Source organism: Solanum lycopersicum, chromosome 9, assembly GCF_036512215.1.
Source record: "Solanum lycopersicum chromosome 9, SLM_r2.1".
Taxonomy (NCBI): Eukaryota; Viridiplantae; Streptophyta; class Magnoliopsida; order Solanales; family Solanaceae; genus Solanum; species Solanum lycopersicum.
The window spans coordinates 1,736,045-1,756,997 of NC_090808.1; the positions used below are offsets into that span (position 1 = coordinate 1,736,045).

The 20,953-nt window shown below is 31.9% G+C and overlaps 2 protein-coding genes and 1 long non-coding RNA gene across 3 annotated transcripts; 1 reads left to right on the forward strand and 2 right to left on the reverse strand.

The window, feature by feature from the left end:
* Window positions 1-395: 395 nt before the first annotated feature.
* On the reverse strand, window positions 396-5,648 carry LOC101248607 (probable E3 ubiquitin-protein ligase LOG2). The gene is made up of 3 exons (XM_004246615.4): window positions 4,736-5,648; window positions 1,767-2,265; window positions 396-816 (listed from the first exon to the last, which is right to left on the reverse strand). Exons 1-3 carry the CDS (start codon window positions 5,203-5,205, stop codon window positions 697-699), a joined length of 1,089 nt encoding a protein of 362 aa, XP_004246663.2. The 5' UTR covers window positions 5,206-5,648; the 3' UTR covers window positions 396-696.
* A 5,605-nt stretch (window positions 5,649-11,253) lies between these two features.
* On the reverse strand, window positions 11,254-20,270 carry LOC138338157 (uncharacterized). Its single transcript, XR_011211526.1, has 3 exons — window positions 19,979-20,270; window positions 19,270-19,417; window positions 11,254-11,675 (listed from the first exon to the last, which is right to left on the reverse strand). It is a non-coding gene; the product is annotated as an uncharacterized lncRNA (long non-coding RNA).
* On the forward strand, window positions 13,659-19,157 carry LOC101244988 (TMV resistance protein N-like). Its single transcript, XM_069289031.1, has 5 exons — window positions 13,659-14,256; window positions 15,350-16,454; window positions 16,643-16,927; window positions 17,030-17,890; window positions 17,980-19,157. The coding sequence occupies exons 1-5, from the start codon at window positions 13,787-13,789 to the stop codon at window positions 18,796-18,798; spliced, it is 3,540 nt and encodes a 1,179-aa protein (XP_069145132.1). The 5' UTR covers window positions 13,659-13,786; the 3' UTR covers window positions 18,799-19,157.
* Window positions 20,271-20,953: the final 683 nt, after the last annotated feature.

Here is a 20,953-nt window from a genome sequence, read left to right on the forward strand (position 1 = left end):
ATTGAGTTCTGCATCCCAAAAGCCACATTTTTCTCTAGTACAATTTATCACAACGGAAAAAAAACTTACCATAAATTCATGTTGTGTTTGATGTTCTTAGCTTTAAGCAAATATATCTAAAGTTACGAATTCACATTTATTACTTGATGTAATTGTAGTTGACTTTTAATATAAATTTATGCTCCATATTGAAAATACCAAGTTTCAATAAATTCAGTATCATGAGACTAAACGTGCATCTAATCACCAAAACACACTTGTTGCGCTCCTCCAACTAGACCAAAACTCAGTAGAGCTCGAGACAAGTGGTGTGTACACAACCTTGTTCCTACCTTATGAAAGTAAAAAAAAAAAAAAAAAACAGTTTCGAATAGACCCTAAGCTCAAAAAAAGTGTTATCAAAGCAAACAGAATATTTACTAGGTATAGTTATAACAACTTCTTAAAAAAAATGCATGGAATTCAAAAACACTCTTTAAAAGGAAAAAAAAAAGTAAAAAAGGGGGCTTAGCTCAACAGCATGTCTCGATGATCCATTTGTAGGACTGGCAACCCAATGGCAAACTATAACTAAGAGACTTTCAGCTGTTGGATTATTCTACTCTAGGGGGATGGATAGAGAAGGAAAACCAAAAGGTCAAGAAAGAGAAATACTGATATTTATACAAGAGTGGATTATGGCAACTCTTCCTATTTTTACTCTTCAGCTGCGCCTTCGCTGACCTTGATCTCCAGGAGGCGTTCAACTGGCTGTCGACAGATGGGACAGCGATTCGTCTGGAACCTCAAAACCTTTGCACATCCGCTACACATACACTGCGTGAAGAAAGACACTGAGTTATGTAATGTACATTATATTAGAGTTTTGTCAACTAAAAGAAATGCAGGGTCTAATCCCTCCGCGAAACATAAGAAATTCAGCATGGTTTGATCAATTCAAGGTGAAAAACGGGTTGGTGCTTCCTCGATGGGAAGTTGAGCAGAAGTATTTTAATTCAAGGTAAGATGTGGTAGCTCCTTTCGGATCTCCGCCCAATAGAGAGAGACACGTCCTAATCCAGAAACAGGTATTTTATAAATGGCTTGTTCAATCAATAAATGTCTGCAGTGAAAATGAAGCTTAAAACGAAGTCTGCTTCAGAATATCAATTTTACTAAAATCTTAAATCACTCAGCCAGTGGCAAGAGAAAGTGTGAGGTGTGCTAAGGAGAGGTCACACAGCAAAAAAGAGGGAAAACAGTGGACTTTAAGGGTGTGGTCGGTAGGAAGGAAAATGTTTCCCAGGAAAATAAGCAGAAAATATTATCCTTAAAGCATTTGTATATCACCTGAACCAATACAATGGAAGATAGGAGTAGAGGTAAGGGCGTGGGGTGGCGGGGATAGAGGCTACAGGGGGTGTGGGTGAAGATGATGTATGTTAGAGGGTGGCAAGGACACCACCTGTGGAACATCTTTCCCCTTCTTTCTCTAGGGAAGTCATTTTCTTCATTTTAAAAAATACTTGTTTTCCTAGAGAAATTTTTTTTCAAAATTTTAACCAACTGAACATTTAAAAACTGGAAAACATTTTTTCCTCCATACCAAACACACCCTAGGAAGACTTGAAGTGTCGGAAGGAATTGTTTTCAGATTCTATAAGCAAAACTGTTGAACTGCAGAATGCATAAATTCTGTACTACGTATAATCATGACATTGCAGACGTTTGGGAACATATTGAGACCAAAACTCGACATAAATTGTTAACAAAGGGCAGAATCATACCATGTGCCGACATGGAAGTACAGTGGTATCCCGAGGTTCAGAGAGGCAAATCACACATTCTTTTCCGGGATCATTTCCATCGAAGTCACTTTCAACTGAATTACCAATCCCAAAAATCTCTTGCAATTCATACCTCATGTCATTGACCCACAGGATCTGCTTCACCACCCTAACATGGTACTCACCTTTGTCCTTCTCAAAAACTGCTTGAGTGATCTGTGAATTAGTGGATCCTGATGCTGCACTTCCATCCTCTGATTCACTTGGGTTATCTAATGTTGCCTCCGCCTTGACTGCAAGTGGATACACATCTGCCTCACTATCTTTGGACAATTCTGCCTCTTCAAACATTGAAAAATCAATGCCAGTACCAGACGGTTGCCTAAATTTCTGAGCTAAACCTTTTTGAAACTCAAAAGTTACTGGTGGAAGCAAGCTTTCCTTCATGGGAGTCAAACAACAATCTTCACCTTCTTTTGCAAAGAAAATGACAGTCATGCTGCAAGAGAAAAAAGATCAAGAAATACCTTGGATTAGCTCCCGTTGAAAGCACCTAAATTTAACTTGAAGAATCACCAATATATCGCCAAGCACTACAATTTTCATAAAAACCACACAAAGCAACTACTTGATAATTCTTATGTGAGTGACCTAGAAGCTGCAAAGCATATCAGAGCTCGTTCTTAGTAATTACTACTCCCTCCGATTCAACTTGTTTGTCTTACTTTCCTTTTTAGTCCGTTTCAAAAAAAAATGCCTCGTTCCCTTTTTTGCAACTCCACACGACATGTTTAACACCACAAGATTCAAAAGTCTCGTCACTTTCTTACCTTTGTACCAAGTCAAAACCAGACAAACAAATTGAAAAGGAGGGAGTATCTCCTAGTTGACAAAACTCATTCCTTTAATAAGTCCAACAGTCATCAACATTGTGCATGCTACTCTTAAGAGTCAGCAACAGATGACTGAAGACTGAAAAGTGAACACAGATTCCATACGACCAACAAAGAAGAAGCAACCACCGTGATTATATTTTTTCCCTGGAAATCACTACCACCTCCATTGATCCCTTGTTATTGTACCATCACTGCAAGTACATCAGATCTCAACCTTCGGGAGTTAACACCTCAGTTTTCAGTATAAAACACCATTGTCGAACTTCTAGGCATGCGAGATAATATATAATGTATTCATTCTAAGAAGAAATTGATCTAGTATATTACTATCATTTTAGAAAACTAAAAAGCTAGTTGATTATCAAATTACTTGCATATCCAAATCTCAGATGATATTATATTTTTTTCTTCTAAATGTGTATCTCAACATGAGATTCAATGGATCATTTTCTAACAAGGGGATAGCTGTAAGGAGACCACTGCAAATATCAATTGCCTCTTTGAGGTCGTTTTCATTAAAAAAAAAAAAAAAGAAGCAATAATCTGTATGAAGACCAAAGTTATTGGTTGCTATTCAGTACATACCAAGAGATTTCAACACCAGTGCTTAAACAAAAGACCACTTCCAATTTTTGTAGATGAGTAATTATTACTTAGACCCAAAGGCTTATTCAAATAACCCAAAGTAGTGCTAAACAGTGGCAGAACTAAAATAACTGGATTTTTGCTAAGGAGATTCAAAATATATATTCAAAAAAAGATGAAGAAGCCAAGGAGATTCAATGTATACATTTAGAAAGATTGACCTATCTACGTTTTGGAATTTTACGAAGTAGTGTCAATTGACTTCGCTTGAACAAAGATGACACTGCCACTGGTGCTAAGTCACGCTATACAGGATCCTCAAAGTTAGCAGCAGAAACTTCATTTGTTTTCTCTAAAATAGACACATTTATCTACTCATCCAAGGTTGTTAAAGAGATTGCAGGACTGGTAACAACAAAATGAAATTACATTAATGTCCAAGATAAAATAAAATTTGCTGATCAAGTTCTCAATTTCTCAATCTGCATTTATGACACGGGAGGTTGTCAAAAGATTGTCTCACAGAAAGCTTAAGTACAAATTAATCCCTAGCAAACCCAATAGCAATAATCCTACTAGTGTCTATATGTGTTTCCAAAATTAATGAAAAGACTAAAAAGTTCAAAACTTTCTTGATCAAATAAATCTAGTACCTCTGCCTCCATCCCGATTTTAAACACATACTCACCCCAGCTGGAACATTCCAAGATGTTGGACGCCACTCTATTGAAAATTTTATCATACAATACAACTATACATACTTCAAGAACTTAAATACACTTACATATTCAAAAATAAACTATAATATCATGTCTGATATATCAAATTGACTTTCAATTCCATTATTTAACTATTTTTCCATAATACTAACATAATACTAAAGTCAAGTTATAGTCCCTGCAAGAAACAATCAAACTAAGGACTTTACTGGAAAGGTGATAATTTCCAAAACCATTATTTAACCAAACCTTTTTCCAAAATACTAACATAGTACCAAAGTCAAGTTGAAGTTTTTAACTCTGACCCTGTAAGAAACCATCAAACTAAAGAATTCAAGGGAAAGGTACCAATTAAGCCATTGTTTAACTTATATTCCACAATACTAACACAGTACCAAAGTCAAGTTGAAGTTTTTAACTCTGACCCCATAAAAAACAATCAAATTAAAGTATTCAGATGGAAAAGTACAAAGTTGAAACTCTTGTTTATTTCAACTTTATGAGCCAAGTACTACTAAACAACAACAACATACTCACTTTAATCTCACAAGGCGAGTCTGCGGTACACAGACCATACCATACCTAGTAGATAAAGAGGTTAATTCCGATAGACCTCGGCTAATGAACAAGTACTAACACTACTGCACATATTTGAATACACTCCAACTGAAACAGTCAAGACTCAAGCGAATACCATATAGTAACATCAATTTGCACAAACTTCACCAATAAACAAACAGGTAAAATGAAAAAAAGACACTTTTTTTACCTCCCAGGAACTGTGGCATCAAAAGTGAAGGCCACAAGATACTTGCCAGGATTAGCTTCATCAGGCTCAATCCTTAGAGTCTCCTTCTTCAAGTTAACATCATTCCTTATTGTTACAGCTTTTTGATGCTCCACATACGGAGCTGGTGGAGGCATCATCGGTCCACACGGGTACCGCCCGTTAACCCAATTAGCATGACCAGGGTCCATCCTATGGTGATGATCATACGAAGCTGGTAACGGCACCGGCATCGCCGCCGGCGGTGGAGGATAGTAACCCGGGTATTGATAATACGGCGGAGCATTAGGGTTTGGGTATTGAGTAGGATAAGGCGTCGCCGCCGCAAACACATACCTGTTCGCGTTTATCTCCGGCTGCGGTGGTTGTGGTTGTGGAGACGGCGGTGGGTGGCTCCTCCGGCTACTACTCCGTCGCCGGCCGTTCACACCACTACTTCCCATATTACCCATTTTTAACCAAAAAAAATCAAACTTTTCACCTAAAACCAAAAAAACCCAAATCAAAAATCGAAAATTCCCAAACTTTGAATCAAACCATTCATGAAAATAAACAAAATTTCAACACCCTTTCGCCCCTTTTCTCAAATTATGACGCGAAACAGTAGAAAAGTGAAGAAAAAACGAAATGGGGTTTCGAATAAACAGCACAGAAGAAAAGATAACAATGAGATTAAACAAGATATATATTGTAAAAAAATTGAAGAGATGATTATGGAGAAAGTGGAAAGAGGAATCTTGATGATGATGATGAAGATAATGGGGTTGGAGAGTAGGGTGGTGGGGTGGGGTGGGGTGTGGGGGGATAATGGGAAATGGGTAAGAAGATATTATGCGATTGCGTAAAGTTCCACCATCAACAGCATACCCATCTTTCGTGTCTCGTTCGATATTTTTATTAAAGTTTAATTAAATTTTATATTTACATATTAAAATGTAAATATTAATTAAAAAAATACTTTTTATAAAATTTAAAATAAAATTAAATTTACATTGAAAAGTATAATCACAAAGGACAAAGTGTTTTATAATAAAAATAATTTTATACTTAAGTAATTCAAATTCAAAATCACTAACTAAAAATGAAACTAATTACATATATTTTGTCTTTTATCTTTTTATTTAGTTTTTGAATTTGGAAAAGCAATGATTTGATTAGGTAATGTTGTAATTATACAAGTTGCTTGTGCTTAAATATACGCACTTATCTTCTCCAATTTCACAATTTTTTTATAAATATATAATATCTACTTAAATTTTGGTGTATTTTAACTAATTTTATATAATATTATTCTTTTTATTAGAATGCTTTATGGGATGAGGCATAAGTCATGTTGGATAAAATATGAAAAAGAAATAATAAAAATAGAGTTGTATCATGAATATAGTTTACGAAATTTCTATTTTATCAATTTCAGACAATTATCTAAGCAAATTATTACATCAGTGTGTCATTTTTTAACAGAAATTGCTTTATTTATTTATATAATTTAGTAAAATCGCAACAATATAAAGACATGGTGATATAAAGTATAAATGTAAATTTACATAATAAAGAATATATATATATATATATATGGAAAAAAAAACTTTTAAAATAGCAAAAATTAAATATCACATTTGAGCCAAATGCTTTGTCATTCATGCCTGTATTTTTCACTCGATGCTTAAGCCTAAATTCTATGAATTTAAGTCTTTCATTTGTGCTATGCATTGAGCTAAGTTTTTTATTTGTGTTTTGGAATATTTTTTAGACGTCTAGCTCTGAGACTCATCTCAAAAGCATTTTAAAAATATTGATATCGAATAGCTCTATACAATGAAACTGAATAAATAAATATATATATATATATATATATATATATATATATAAATTATTTGTATTTTTACTTTTCTTGACTATTGAATTTGAGAGATCGTAATTCTCAACTAAACTATTAATCATATAGTTCCTCCTCTCCACAAATTATAAGGGCATTTATGTGCCTATTTTCACTTATAAATCCATTAATTAGGTCAATTAGAGATTACAATTAAATCAAGATATATATAGAGAGAGATAAATTACTCAATGATGAGATCATATATTATATATTGACAAACACAAATTAATATTTGAAACTCTTATAAAAAAAAATGTTGCTGTTTATCCAACAAAAGAGGAAAGCAATTATTTTTTTTCTTTAAATATTTTTTGGGAATAAAATACTTGGCTTACATATTGAGTTTGTGCTCTAAAAGTAGCACTTGTGCTTAATAATATAAAGTTTTTTTTATAATGGACAAAGATATATATTCACCACCATCATCCCATAAATAGCACCAACAATTATAAAAAGAAAAAAGTGATAGAATAATATTTCTTATTTGGTCTTTAGGCCATTTCATAACTTGCATTCCAAAATATATTTGATTCTCAAAATTAACCCATGTATTAATAAAGGAATAAGTTGATCTTGACTAAAATTAAGTACTGAACTTCATTCATATATATTATATTTTCATGAAGTTAAAGACATATATAAATGAACTTCAATAAATTGTACTTGAAGTTCATATAATTAAACTTCAAACACTTTTTCATTATGAAATTTATGTCATATACGACTGAATTCACTTGATATTAAATTTTGAATTGATATATAATTTTTTCTCTCGTTCGAGTACATCGTTCTTATGTATAGCATAATAACCGAAAAGATACATACCTTGACACCTTATAAAAAATTAAATACCTCACCCACCCAAAAAAAATTATCAACTATAAATAATTACCTCATAAAATAACTTACTTTTTTCATTATTAACTTTAAATAAATTACCCATAAAGTTAACTTTTTTCTTGTTGGAATTAGGATTTTCACCAACAATAACAATCACAAAATTTATAAAAAGTATAACAATACTACAAAAGGAATATATTTACCCCATTAATTCTAAATCAATATATAGACATAGTTCAAATTTAATAATCTATATACATATATAAATTTGAATCAAAAATTGCTGATGTGGTACGCTTCTAAAGGCTGAATTTTTTATTTATTTATTGGAGATTTTTTGTATAAAGTTTTTTTTCATTTTAAAATATAAAATATTATTTAATATTTTGTAAAATATTAAAGCATAGTATTTAATCACTCCCACGTTAAATCATACATAAAAGCTTGCACTTCAAAAGTTTGGTAAGAGAAATTGATACAAAGCTTACCCCATTAATTCTAAATTAATATATAGACATAGTTCAAATTTAATAATTTTATATACTATGGGATGATGGGGACCTTTATATACTCATTTTAGACATGTTCAAATATAATTAAATTGCTAATAAATCCCATCATTTTTATTTCCTTATCTAAAAAGTATTCCTTTCTTTGTACCTATAATTTTTGGAGTTATTCTGCTAAATAGAGCCTTGGAATATTTATATTAAAATAGATTATCTACAAAAGTGAGATTCTTCAAACATTATTACTAATTTAATTTAAAATATTTTATATATCAAATTATCTTAATGACAACCATACAAATCATCTTAAACAAGTCTTTAATTAAAAAAAAAAAAACTTCAATTATTTATGCTTCTCAAATTATTTGTTATTATTTTTGAAGTTGAAAATAAAATTAAATACTTTTTCTATTATCCATAGTAAAAATTATTTTTAAAGAGTATAAACATCTCAATCATATAAAATATTTCATAAAGATAGATTATATATTTAAGTAATCAAATGAAAGTACGATATATTATAAAAAAGAAAAAATATCTCTTATTAGAAACGTATATAAAAGAAACTCGAAATATAATTTGAGATAGTAACAAAGGTAATATCAAAAAAAAACTTAATGAGAATAGATTGAACTAGGAGTTGTGTTTCAATTTTGTTAATGTCATTTTCTTTAGGAACGTGTAAATTTTTTTTTGCTAATAATATTATAAAATCCTCATGAATAATTTATTTTGTATTGAAAAATATTGAAAGATAAAATTAAATTTCTGCTATTCGATGATTGTCAATCAATTTCATAACTTTACTTAAATTCAAGTATTATAAAGAAATAACTTTTCAAGTGCTTCTTTCACAAATCTTTAGTTATACTTGTTCTTAAATAAAATTCCCAAACAAATTGAATTGCTTTTTTTTTTAAAAAAAAAAAGTAAAAGCATATATCGTTATTTTATTTGATTAATTAAGGAAAAACTTATTATTAGCTACATAAAAGGACTCCACTTATGTTTATCCTTTAAACAAAGGAACTAAGAATCTCACTTTTTGCAAAATTATATACATTTAAGTAATTAATTAAATATCATATTATATAGTACTTAAATAAATATAGGCCATTGAAGGTGCAAGTCTATTCTCCATCATGATCTACATTTCTCCTATATTTTATTTTCAGCTTTGTCTTATTAATATTATTAATACTTTTTCTTTCTTTTTCTCCCCCTTTTTGACTGAAAATATGACTTGGAAATCATATATGAAATTCAATTCAATTTATTAGTTGAGGTATATTAACAATTTACTCGATAACATGAAGTATATAGTTTACAAATTAATAATTGATAAATCAAATGGATCATCCTTAAAATCGACTCGAATTGATCGATGCGCATCCATATATAGGTGCAACAACTACGAAAGGTTATGACTAGGACACGTAAAGATCCTATACATCGAGAAGTCTATGAAACATTTATACAAAGAAACTCATGATATTGATGAAATAATTCGAGATTCATTTTTTCTATTTTACCAATTTACACATCTTTCATCCATGATATTTCTAACGAGAACGTGTAATATAAATTAGAATAATAAAATCTGACTAAAATTAAGATATTAAGTTACTTAGGTAAGTCTATGAAAGACCTGATTTTCACGCCTCTTCATCCCATAAATATCATATATTTCTTTTCGCCATTGTTATCTTCTCTGTTAGCTCAAAAAAAAAAATAATCAACAAATATTAAACATTATTTTCTCTCTTTCTTCAACAAAATTTATTATATTTTCTGTTTCCTAAAATATTATTTTACTTACCCTAATATCCATTTTTATTTTAAGCATAAGAAAATATCAAATTTTTGTTAGAGAAATTAGAGACAATGATGTTAGATTTCACTAAATTTTTCTTTGGAGCTAAAAGGAAGACAAAAATGTGGGTTTTTGTTAGCCACTTAGGAGTCCATAGTTAAATTTAATATTTTTTAAAAATAAAATTTGTCATGTTTAGAGTAAACGACCAAAATGATCATTTTTTTAGGCTTAAGTCATATAAGATTTTTTAAAGTTGTCCGTATAATTCATTTAGACACTTTATCTTAGGCCTGTTTCAATTGAACACCATCATTAGTCAAAAAATATACCTAGTGAACATTTTGTGACAATCAACTAAAAATAGAGTGTGTGTGTGTTGTACCCTTGCTAATGATGTGACATAGTAACAAATAAAAAGAAGACACGTGACATTACATCCATAATATAAGTAAAAAATATTAAAAAGAAAAATAATTTTAAAAAAATCTTCTTCCCTATTTCTACTTGGCAAGAACACCCCACCAACCCACCCATCCACCCGCGCCCTTTATCGAAACACGACAGAGCAGCTGTGATTGAAATAAACAACAATTATCTTCGTTCTATCTTTGATTCTCTCAATGGATTTTCCACTCATACACTTGTTCTTCTCGTTTATTTCAATATCAACAAATATTGTATTAGTTGTTTCTCTCAGTCTCCTTTTGTTTCAACTATCAATATAGATTCTCATATAATTTTTTTCCTTCTATATTGTGAGTTTTTTAGGATTTGATTTTCCTAACAATTTGAAAGAAAATAATTCCAGATTCGTATTAATCTCGTCGGAAAAAATAGAGTTCCGCTGGAACTATTTTAAACGCATTTGATTTTAGTTTTTGATATTATTGGTGATGTTGAAATGCGTAAAAATAATAATTAAAGAGTGTATTGGAAAGGGGTGTGATTGGGATGATGGCAAAGAAATTGATCGATAAAATTTTAAATAAGATGACATTGAAAAGTTTGGAGAAAACACAAACAATATTTACTAAAATACATTGAAAAGTTTGGAGAAAACACAATCAATATTTACTAAAATATTAAGTATAGCAAATAGAGTTTTTCGTTTTAACAAAAAATGAAGAAAAAAAAAAGTAGAATCACAATGCAGTTCAAGAGGTTTTTAAGATGGAGTGAAGAAGATGACAGGTAAAAGCATCCCGCAGGATACACTTATTTTGTCACATAAATATTTTGTGTTTAATAAGTATATGTTTTGAATAATATAAGTGTTCAATAGGTACATGTCCTAGTTAAGATATCTAAATAAATTATGCGGACAATTTTAAAGGATTGTATATGACATGACTTAAACCTTTTTTTTATATATATTAAGGACGATTTCAACCAAGTAAAATATGTAAGGACCAAAATGAACACATCCATTATATATTAAGAATTATTTCAAGTAAAATATATTAAAAATCAAAATAAATTATTATTCATACATTAAAGATCAGTTTGGTCATTTTCTTGATTTACAACCGTAGAGTGTATTATCAAAACCAACATCTAGATAGAATCTTTACAATTGTCCTATCAAATCAACTAAGCTATATCTTATTTACACAAAAAATACATAAATTTTATATCTTAGTTTTTCTCAAAATTTATTGTCACTTCAAATAAATACTTCCTACCACCACTCACAAAAACAAAAAAAATGCCAAGCCATTCATTGATTAAAGGAATATCCAGACCATGAGCTGTAATTCCATTATTGAAAGTCCTCGTAATGCATCTATTCTTATCAATGTTTTGGACGGCGAGAGCCGATAAAAGGCGACAACGGCCTGCCTCGCAACGCAGCGAGTGGAGTAGCGAGACGCTCACCTTTTTGAATTAATATAAAAAATTAAAAACATTTAATTGCACATATAATATTCAAAATTTCAATAGCAATTACATATATTACAAATACTATAATAATTACTATAGAAGAATTAATTTTTTTCAAAAAAATAATGGACAGCAGTCACAACACAGTGAAAGCAAAAAACATTTTACAGTATTCCGGGACAAAACAGAGAGTAAAGAAAACAGAGGAAAAAAAGAATAGTGAAGGCAGGGGACAATGAAGAGTGAAAGAGAAAGAGACGAATGGAGCACCAACTCGAGGGAAAGAGACGAAGAAGAGAACAACAACTGAGGAAGAGAAGAAGCAGCAGCGACTCAAGGAAGAGAAGAAGAGGAATACACGAAAGTCTTATGAAAGTTTGAAAATAGAAAAAAAAAACTAATATTATTAAGTTAAAACTTTTTTTTAAAAAAAACAATATGGCGACATAAAGGTCGCCTCGCCTCAGTGGATAATGGCGACACAACCTCGCCTCACCATTTGCCAAAGGCGCTATGGCAAGCGCCTTTCACGACACTGATTCTTATAGGGTTAATTTGGACCATATTACAATAATAGTCTTTTTTTAAAATAGTAAAAATATAATGACTTTAATTTCTTACGATAATAATCAATAAAGCTGTTAAAACTTGAGAATTATAAGCTCGCAAATATACCCAATAATTCTTCTCATATAACCCTACTGGTTCGTGGATATAAGAAAACAACAATTCATGCGGGTCACCATTGGTCGAGTCATTTTCTCGAAAACAACAATTCATAGGAGTCACCATTGATCAAGTCATTTTCTCAACCGCAGGAATATTTGAAAGATTCACACAGATAAAAAATTAATTGTTATAAAATCAAGCTCATAAGAATCGTAAAGAGAAGAAGACAAGAGAAGTAGACAGAAGAAGACGAAGTTTCTTTTTATTCAAGTATATGTAAGTCTCATCTGTATATCATACAACAGTGAATGAACAACCCTATTTATAGAGTGAGAAATCACTCCAAAAGTCATCATATTGAGTATGATAATAAATAGATACATTCTTATCGAAAAAGGTTCATGAAACCTAATGAATATGAATGATTGTTCATGTACTAACTTTATGGACTGTCCAACTCATTCAATAGATTTATAACATTAATTAAATTATCATCCATCAAATGTAGTAATGAAGCAATAATAATTTATCAAATGAAATTTATAAATTTATTTTGGAAAAATGACAGAATACCCACCTTAAAATTCTCTTATTACCATTATTCTCTATAGGTTTTACAAATTCTCAAAGTTTCTCATTTTTACTCATAAGATTAATGTATCATCGCATCAAATTAATATATCTTGCGCATCAGATTAGTGCATCATGTGTAAAATGTACATTAGATTAGTGTATTGTATATAAATGTCATATATCTTACTTAACGATTAATGTATCTCGCACATCATATTAATATATCGGCGCTTATATTATTGTATCAGTTTGAGGGGTTTTTGTAATTATAAACTTATAAGAGATAAATTATAATTTTAAAAGTATGTGATTTTTGTCCTTTACCCTCTAGGGGATAAGACAATAGTATTCTAGACTATGATCAAAATCTCAGATACACACTTTAACTAAACTAAGGTGTTATTACCATCAAACTCATTTTTTTAGTAATTTTGTACACTTTTTTTTTTGGCTTACTTGACATCTAAGCATCTTTCATACGCCTTAATAACATGGAGTCACAGATTGCCATGTGTTAATTTTTCTAATGATGAATTTGGTTAAGTGATTTTATTATAGCCTAAGTTGTAGAGTGATTTTATTAATACAAAATAAAATTTAATAACTTTTTGATATAAATTCTAAAAGTTAGAATGTGACCTTTCTTTATTACCAAGTTCAGTCCACTCCCCTTTTTTCACTCATTAATTTCTCACATTAATGAAAAAAGTAGGGTTCAATTTGATGACAGATAGGAAAATGATTGATAGTTTTGTCAGTTAGGCTTCAAATATTTCTCATTATCAAGTAGCAGAAAAAATTGAATATATTTTCTCATCATATACCTAAAGCTGAGAGTTAGTCTTTAGCAATATAATATAACAATGTCTCATGCTTCTTCTTCGAAAATTTGCAAGTACGATGTGTTTTTGAGTTTTAGAGGAGAAGATACACGTAGAACATTTGTGAGTCATCTATATAAAGCCCTGGAACAAAGTGGAATCCGCATTTTTAAAGATGATGAGCGATTAGAAAGGGGGAAACCAATTTTTGATGAACTTTTAAAAGCCATAGAAGAGTCTAAAATTGCTATAGTGATATTTTCGAAAAGCTATGCATCGTCGAGATGGTGCTTAGAGGAGCTTGCACACATCATAAAGTGTAGAAACGAATTGGAGCTAATAGTGATTCCAGTTTTCTATGATGTAACTCCATCAGATGTGCGCCATCAAAATCCCCCTTTTGCTGATTCATTTTTACAATACATGAAAGATGATATGGAGAAGGTTCAGAGATGGAGGGCTGCATTTGTGGAGGCTGGGAAAATATCAGGCTATCATTTACTTAATTTCAAGTAAGTCTTCTTCTTTTTTATTTTTTTAATTAAGACGAAAAATAATAAAATAGGTTAGTTTGACTTGCATTGAGTTTATGAAACTTGTGGTCTAAGATAAGTAACATGTATATATTTGTGTGAGTATAAGGATAAATGAATATTTTTAAGTTAGATTGTTACTTAGTATAGAAATATGTCATTCTTTATGGAATTGAATAATTGATCGATTGAAAAGGAAAGTAAGTAGAGACGAGAGGAGTTGTAAAAGTTAAGTTGGTGATTAGAACGTCAAATTAAGTCTACAACAAATTATATTTCACCAAATTTATCTAGCTTTGTTGAATTAAAGTTGTAGTTATTATTGACTGATATTATAAATATTACTCCATCTGTCGAGTAAGTAGTTTCATTTGACACAAAGTTTACGGTAAATTTATCAAATCTAAATTAATTTATATTTATTTAAATAGGTTCAAAGAATGATTACAAGAAAATGAAAATAAGGGAGGTAGACGTAATATCGTAAACCACAGGAAATGTGAGTGTTATAGAGCGAAGCCTGGAGAGAGGTCTCTGAAATTATCTCTATTTATTAAGTTTTTTTTTCAAGTAAAAGTATAAATATATAAATAAAAATATTAACCTAATTATTTTGAATTTGGACTCTCTTTAATTTTAAATTTTAATATTATAATATATTTTTTAATTAATTATTATTGGCCCACGGACCGGACTTACCTATATTTCTCAAACCCATCAAATCAACAGGCTTATTCAAGTCAGGCTAAAAAGCCTTTTTCTTAAATGAGCTCCAAAAATCTTAGTCCAACCCTATTAAATCCAGGGTTAGGCCAGGCCTGCCCAACGGGCCTAGTCCATATTGACGGCTCTACCCACAACACTTATTTTGCTTCTTTTATGGAAAAAAAAAAATTAGTTTACAAAGGGTATAAAAGTTGTTTGTTAAATAATTAGCATTTTGACATGCTTACTTTGTTATTTTTATTATATAGATAATTGACCTGGAATCTAGTCTATATAAGGTAAATAATACCTTTGTCTCATCTTGGTTAAACTTTAGACTAATTTGTGTTTGAGTTTGATTTTCCAGGCATGAAGCAAAATTCAACAAGAAACTTGTGGAAGAGGTGTTAGAGTTAGTAAAGCCAACATGCATGCACCTTCCAGGACTGGTAATTGGGCCTAATTCTCATGCTGCAGGAGTGATTTCTCTATGTGAATTCTACTCATCAGCTGGTGTCTGCATGTTTGGGATCTATGGGATGGGCGGCATTGGTAAAACAACTGTTGCCAAAGCCGTCTACAATCAAATCCACAGGAGGTATGAAGGTTTCTCCTTTGTGGCTCACGTAAGAGAGCGCTCGGAAAATAACATGCTTCACAACTTACAGAAACAGCTTCTATCTGATGTTCTAAAAAGAGACAAGTTTAAAGTCCAATACAATGTTGATAAGGGAAAATGCCTAATCCAAGACAGACTTGGTCAGAGGAAGGTCCTTATTGTTCTGGATGATGTCGATGACATGAGCCAGATAAAAGCATTGGCGGAAGAGAGAAGCTGGTTTGGTTCGGGGAGCACAATAATTATAACAACAAGAAGTGAGAGTTTGCTAGATGATGTAGGAGTAGACTATAAGTACGAGGTAACAAGGTTGGATGATTTCTCTTCCAAGCGACTCTTTTGTTTTCATGCTTTCAAGAATACTACTGTATCCGAAAATTTGGATCATGAGTTGGTGAATAACATAGCAAGTCTAGGTGGAGGGGTTCCTTTAGCACTCGAAGTATTGGGCTCTCTTTTGCATAAAAAGGATGATCAAACATGGAGAAGTACCCTCGAGAGCTTGAAAAATCTTGCTCATCACACTAGTATTCACAAAGCACTCAAAGTAAGCTATGACTCACTTGATGACAACTCTAAGGAGATTTTCCTTGACATCGCGTGCTTTTTCATTGAAGCCCAACAATGTTTTGCTAGTCTTGTATTGACTGCTTGTGGTCACTCTTTCAACTTGGGGAAAGGAATTTTGATTGGAAGATGTTTAATGAAAATTGAACAGAATCAATTGTGGATGCATGATTTAGTTCGAGATATGGCTAGAGAAATTGTTCGTCAAGAGTCGGTTAAAGAGCCTCATATGCGCTCTAGGTTGTGGTTTCATGAAGATGTCCGTTATGTGCTAGAAAAGAACAAGGTAAAAAAGAACTCAACCATTTCATAACATTTATATGTGACTATGAAACTATTCCAACAAGTGTAAAAAGTTGAATCGTTTCCAAACACAGAAAGAGTGCATAAAATTACATGATGTTTTAAGCTCTTTGAAAAGAAAAATAAAGCAATTATAAACACAAGACTAACAACATATCTTGATGATGACAGGGTAGCGACCGGATAGAAGGCATCAGCGCGATCCATCCCAGAGTGAAAGATCTAACTGTTGGCACAAAGTCCTTTGCAAGAATGGATAGGTTGAAAATATTTCAAGCAAAAGGAATGAATCTTACTGGAAGCTTCAAAAATTTGTTTGAGGAACTAAGATGGCTATATTGGCAAAATTTCCCTTTGAAATGTTTACCTACTGATATTCATCCAACCAAACTTGTGGCTCTGGACATGCAATATAGCAAATATCATGGAAGTTTGGCAATCCACCATCAAGGTTTATTGCTATTCTAAGTTTTTCAATGTTTAGATATAATAAGATTTTAGATTAAGAGAACTAAGTATAGATACTAATGAATATATTATTTTGTTTCTATGAATCAGCCCCTGGAAAACCTGGCATATCTAAATCTCAGTCATTGTCAACGACTAAAGCGAACTCCTGATTTTTCAAGGGCGATAAGTCTTGAGACAATATTGTTTACAGGTTGCTCCGAGTTAGGTGAGATTGATTCATCAATAAAATATTTGGTGAAACTTGTTTACTTAAATTTGGAAGACTGTGTAAGCCTCAAGAATCTACCAAACAGCATTTGCAAGCTAGAATCACTTCAACATCTAGATATGTCAGGTTGCTCGGGTCTACAACAACTGCCTGCTGATTTTGGAAACTTGACAAACCTAAGAAGCTTATCATTAGAAGGATGCAACAGAAGTTTAAAGGCTCAATCTTGGCGGACTTGTATTTTATCTCATTTCCCATGGGCAGGAAGTAGTTCATCGCGTCCAGAGTGGTTGTTGCCACATTCCCTTTCCCGTTTAAGTCACTTGACGGAGCTCAATCTCAAAGATTGTAGGCTTTCAGAAGCAGATATTCCCACCAATCTTGGGAGTTTAACCTCATTGGAATACCTGGATTTAGGAGGAAATGATTTTTACACTCTCCCATCATCCCTGTTTTGCGACCTATATGAGCTACAGTGTCTTGTCCTGGATGATTGCAAGAATCTTCAAATGCTCTCACTGCTTCCTTGTAATCTGCTAGAGCTCCATGCAAATGATTGTTCATCCATTGAAAGTCTAGACATGTCCAATTACAGGATAATGCCACAGCTCCATGTATCTAATTGCGACAGATTGTCCGAGATTAAGGGCATGGAAACTATGGAAAATGTTGAATATGTTTGCATGGAACACAGTCGCAAGATGGCAAGCCGTTTCTTTGATGAAAGTTTCTTCCAGCTGGTTAGTTAGTTAGTTCCTCTATTCATGTCATCTTTGTACTATTACAATTAACTGCAACTCGCACCATTTTATGTTTTATTTTTATGCAGACGGGAGAATGTGATAAAGATCTTCCTTATCCAAGCAGCTACTATATTGCAGGTAGCGAGGTTCCAGAATGGTTCAGCAACTTAAACATAGGATCTAATATAACCTTAACAATGCCACAAAACATAGAACATAACTTCCAGGGAATGATCCTTTGGTCTATCTACAAGTGCAAATACAATGGAGTATTTCAATATGGTCCTATCATAGAGGTCGGTGATCAGACCAATAAGGTTACATGGGTCCTTGGCTTCCCTGAAATTACTGTAACCGCTGACAACTGTTCTTGGGTGAGCTTCATACCACGAGATTACTTTTGTCCTGCTTTAGAAGGTGGAGAACAAATTACATTTTCGTTCAGTATCAGAGAGCAAGGATTCACAGGGTTAAGTGTGACAAAGTGTGGTGTCCATCCAGTCTATGCAACAGCAGGAAGAGCACTGCCAAAACTCCAGTTTCGAGATCCTCGGAGTAATTTTGAGGAAAGGAGGTCGATACCCTTGTGGAGACAATCATCCTTTGCTGAAATAGGACATGTTATGTCATATAGTCTTAATAATGGCACTGGTGATCAGCACATTCAGAAAGTCATATTTGACGGCCTTCGTCTTTCGCAAGCTAGTGATGGCACATCTTTATTTCACAACATCATCGGCACACCTTTCCATGTAAATCACGCCAGCTTTCGTCAGCTTTTGCAGGAAGCATATGACCATAGTCGACGGAATACAGCTGATTGGCGAGATCTATTTTGCAAAGTGGTAGTCAACCAACAAAACAGGTTAGGCTTGGATGAAGGAAGTTGGAACTGTTGGGTTTGATGACAATTCTGGCAGGAAAATGAATAGTCTTGATCTTTTGATGCAGCTTGACCCGTGGGAAAACCTTCAAGGTCAAAGTTCAAAATCTTTTAAACTTGAACTTCTTCCCATAAGGCAAGTGAGGTCAAAAGTCTGGTTCTTGTAGATTACCTTGGTTAAAGTGAGACAAAGGGCAATGGTAATTGGTAAATATTATAGACAACTGAGGGTCTACTGGAAACAATCTCTCTACCTTGAAAGGCTTGTGTACACACTACCCTCCTAGACCCCACTTGTGGTATTATAGTGGGTCTGTTATTATTGTTGTATGTGAATAAATACATATAAGCTTCAATTAATTAAAATGTGATTTTGGTTTCTTTATGTAGATATAGACTACTTTCAGAATTATATGTTGCCCTTAATATGGAGTAATAGTATAAAACTAACATATCACAAGGATAACTAAAACATATGATATAAAAACTTTACCAGTAAATCAGAATCAGTAGTTGGCAAAGAACAAAAGGCAACAATGCAGGTGTACTTGAAAGTGGCAACAACGTTTGCAACACGGAACGCTACTTCATCTCCCTCGTGATTCCTCAAATGGTAACCTCTTCCTTGATCTTTCTCCTACCTGAGTATGAACCAAATAATAGATAAGATGAGCCTTTAACAATATACTTCACGAAACGAAAAGCAGTAAAAAGGAAAGTATCTTACTGTATCCTACTACTCAAATGGTCAAAAATCTCTAACGGTAGAAGTTAAGCCTATTACTGTTTTCTACTACTCAATATAATGGTCCAAAATGCAAAGGACTCAAATAATTAGTCGAGGTGTACACAAACTAGCTCAGACACCATGGTTATTGGAAGCAAAAAAAAAATGTCACTATTACAGAGTATGAAAAAACGAGACTTAATCCAAAATGCTGTAATTTCAATTATCAGTTCGCATCTCCAAAAAAAAAACAAAAATGAGGAGCTTTGAGATTTTATTTCGACTTTTTCTATGCTGCGAACAAATTAGACTTTTTTTTACCAGGTGATTCCACTAGTTATTGCCCTCGCTAATTCTATAATCGAAACACGAATTTACAATCGGCAAACCCTAACAACTCCTTCGCATTCAATTCACAGAAAATAAACAACATAAATTCGATTTACAATCACAAATATGAACTATAAAAACTTACTTCGTTATCGTAGTTTCTGATTCTGGGGAGCTTTTGCAGAAATCATCATGCAAACAAGAGAATTTGTGGCAATATCTGCTAATGTATTGAATCGATTTAGGGATTTTAAGAAGCAAATTTTAGGGAGAAGTAGAGGAAAATTTTCTAAATTTTTTTTTAGTTGGATTGGCGCCTATAGACAAGAAAAAGAGGGAATAAATCCACTAACAAATTAAAATATTTTTTGTCGATAGTTTCATATATCAACTATCATTATTAATATAAATTATTATTTGAGTATTCAAATGTATTTGATTTCGAGTTGGTTGAATATAATAAAATCATTATATACTTACCTGGATAATTATAGATATATTGACTATGCCATAAAATACATATACGAAGAGAAAGAGGTTCCAGAATGATTCAGCAACCGAAATATAGGATTTTCTCAAAGTTCAATTGAATTTCAGATTTATTTTTTTGAATTATACTTGATCATGTGTAAAAAATAGTTTAATAAATTTAAAATTATTTTCCATTAACAAACAATGATATTATTGGAGTCTTTTTAAATGGAAATATATAAATTTATCAAACTTTTAACGAATAACATACGTGAATTTTCTTTTCGAAATTCAATGATATGTGAGCTTATTCCCTGCTTAGAATTAACTACCTACCCTCTAATTTATTCTATTTTAATATTATCAATAAATAATTTACAGATATAATATATTTTTTGGAGAGAAAAAAATCTTTATTTGAGTTAAATTTTTATGATTAATTAAGATCCAGTGGGGTTAGGTCCGCCTGTAGGAATTATTTGATTAGTAGTTTAACTTAACAAAGATTATCATATGGATTATGATGTCTAATAAAAACAAGTAATTAATTAGTTGAATAATCTTCATAGACGGCTAATTAAATTCATTCATAATCATGATTGATGATCTTAATTCTTAGCATTATATAAGGTAAGCATGTTACGTTGGA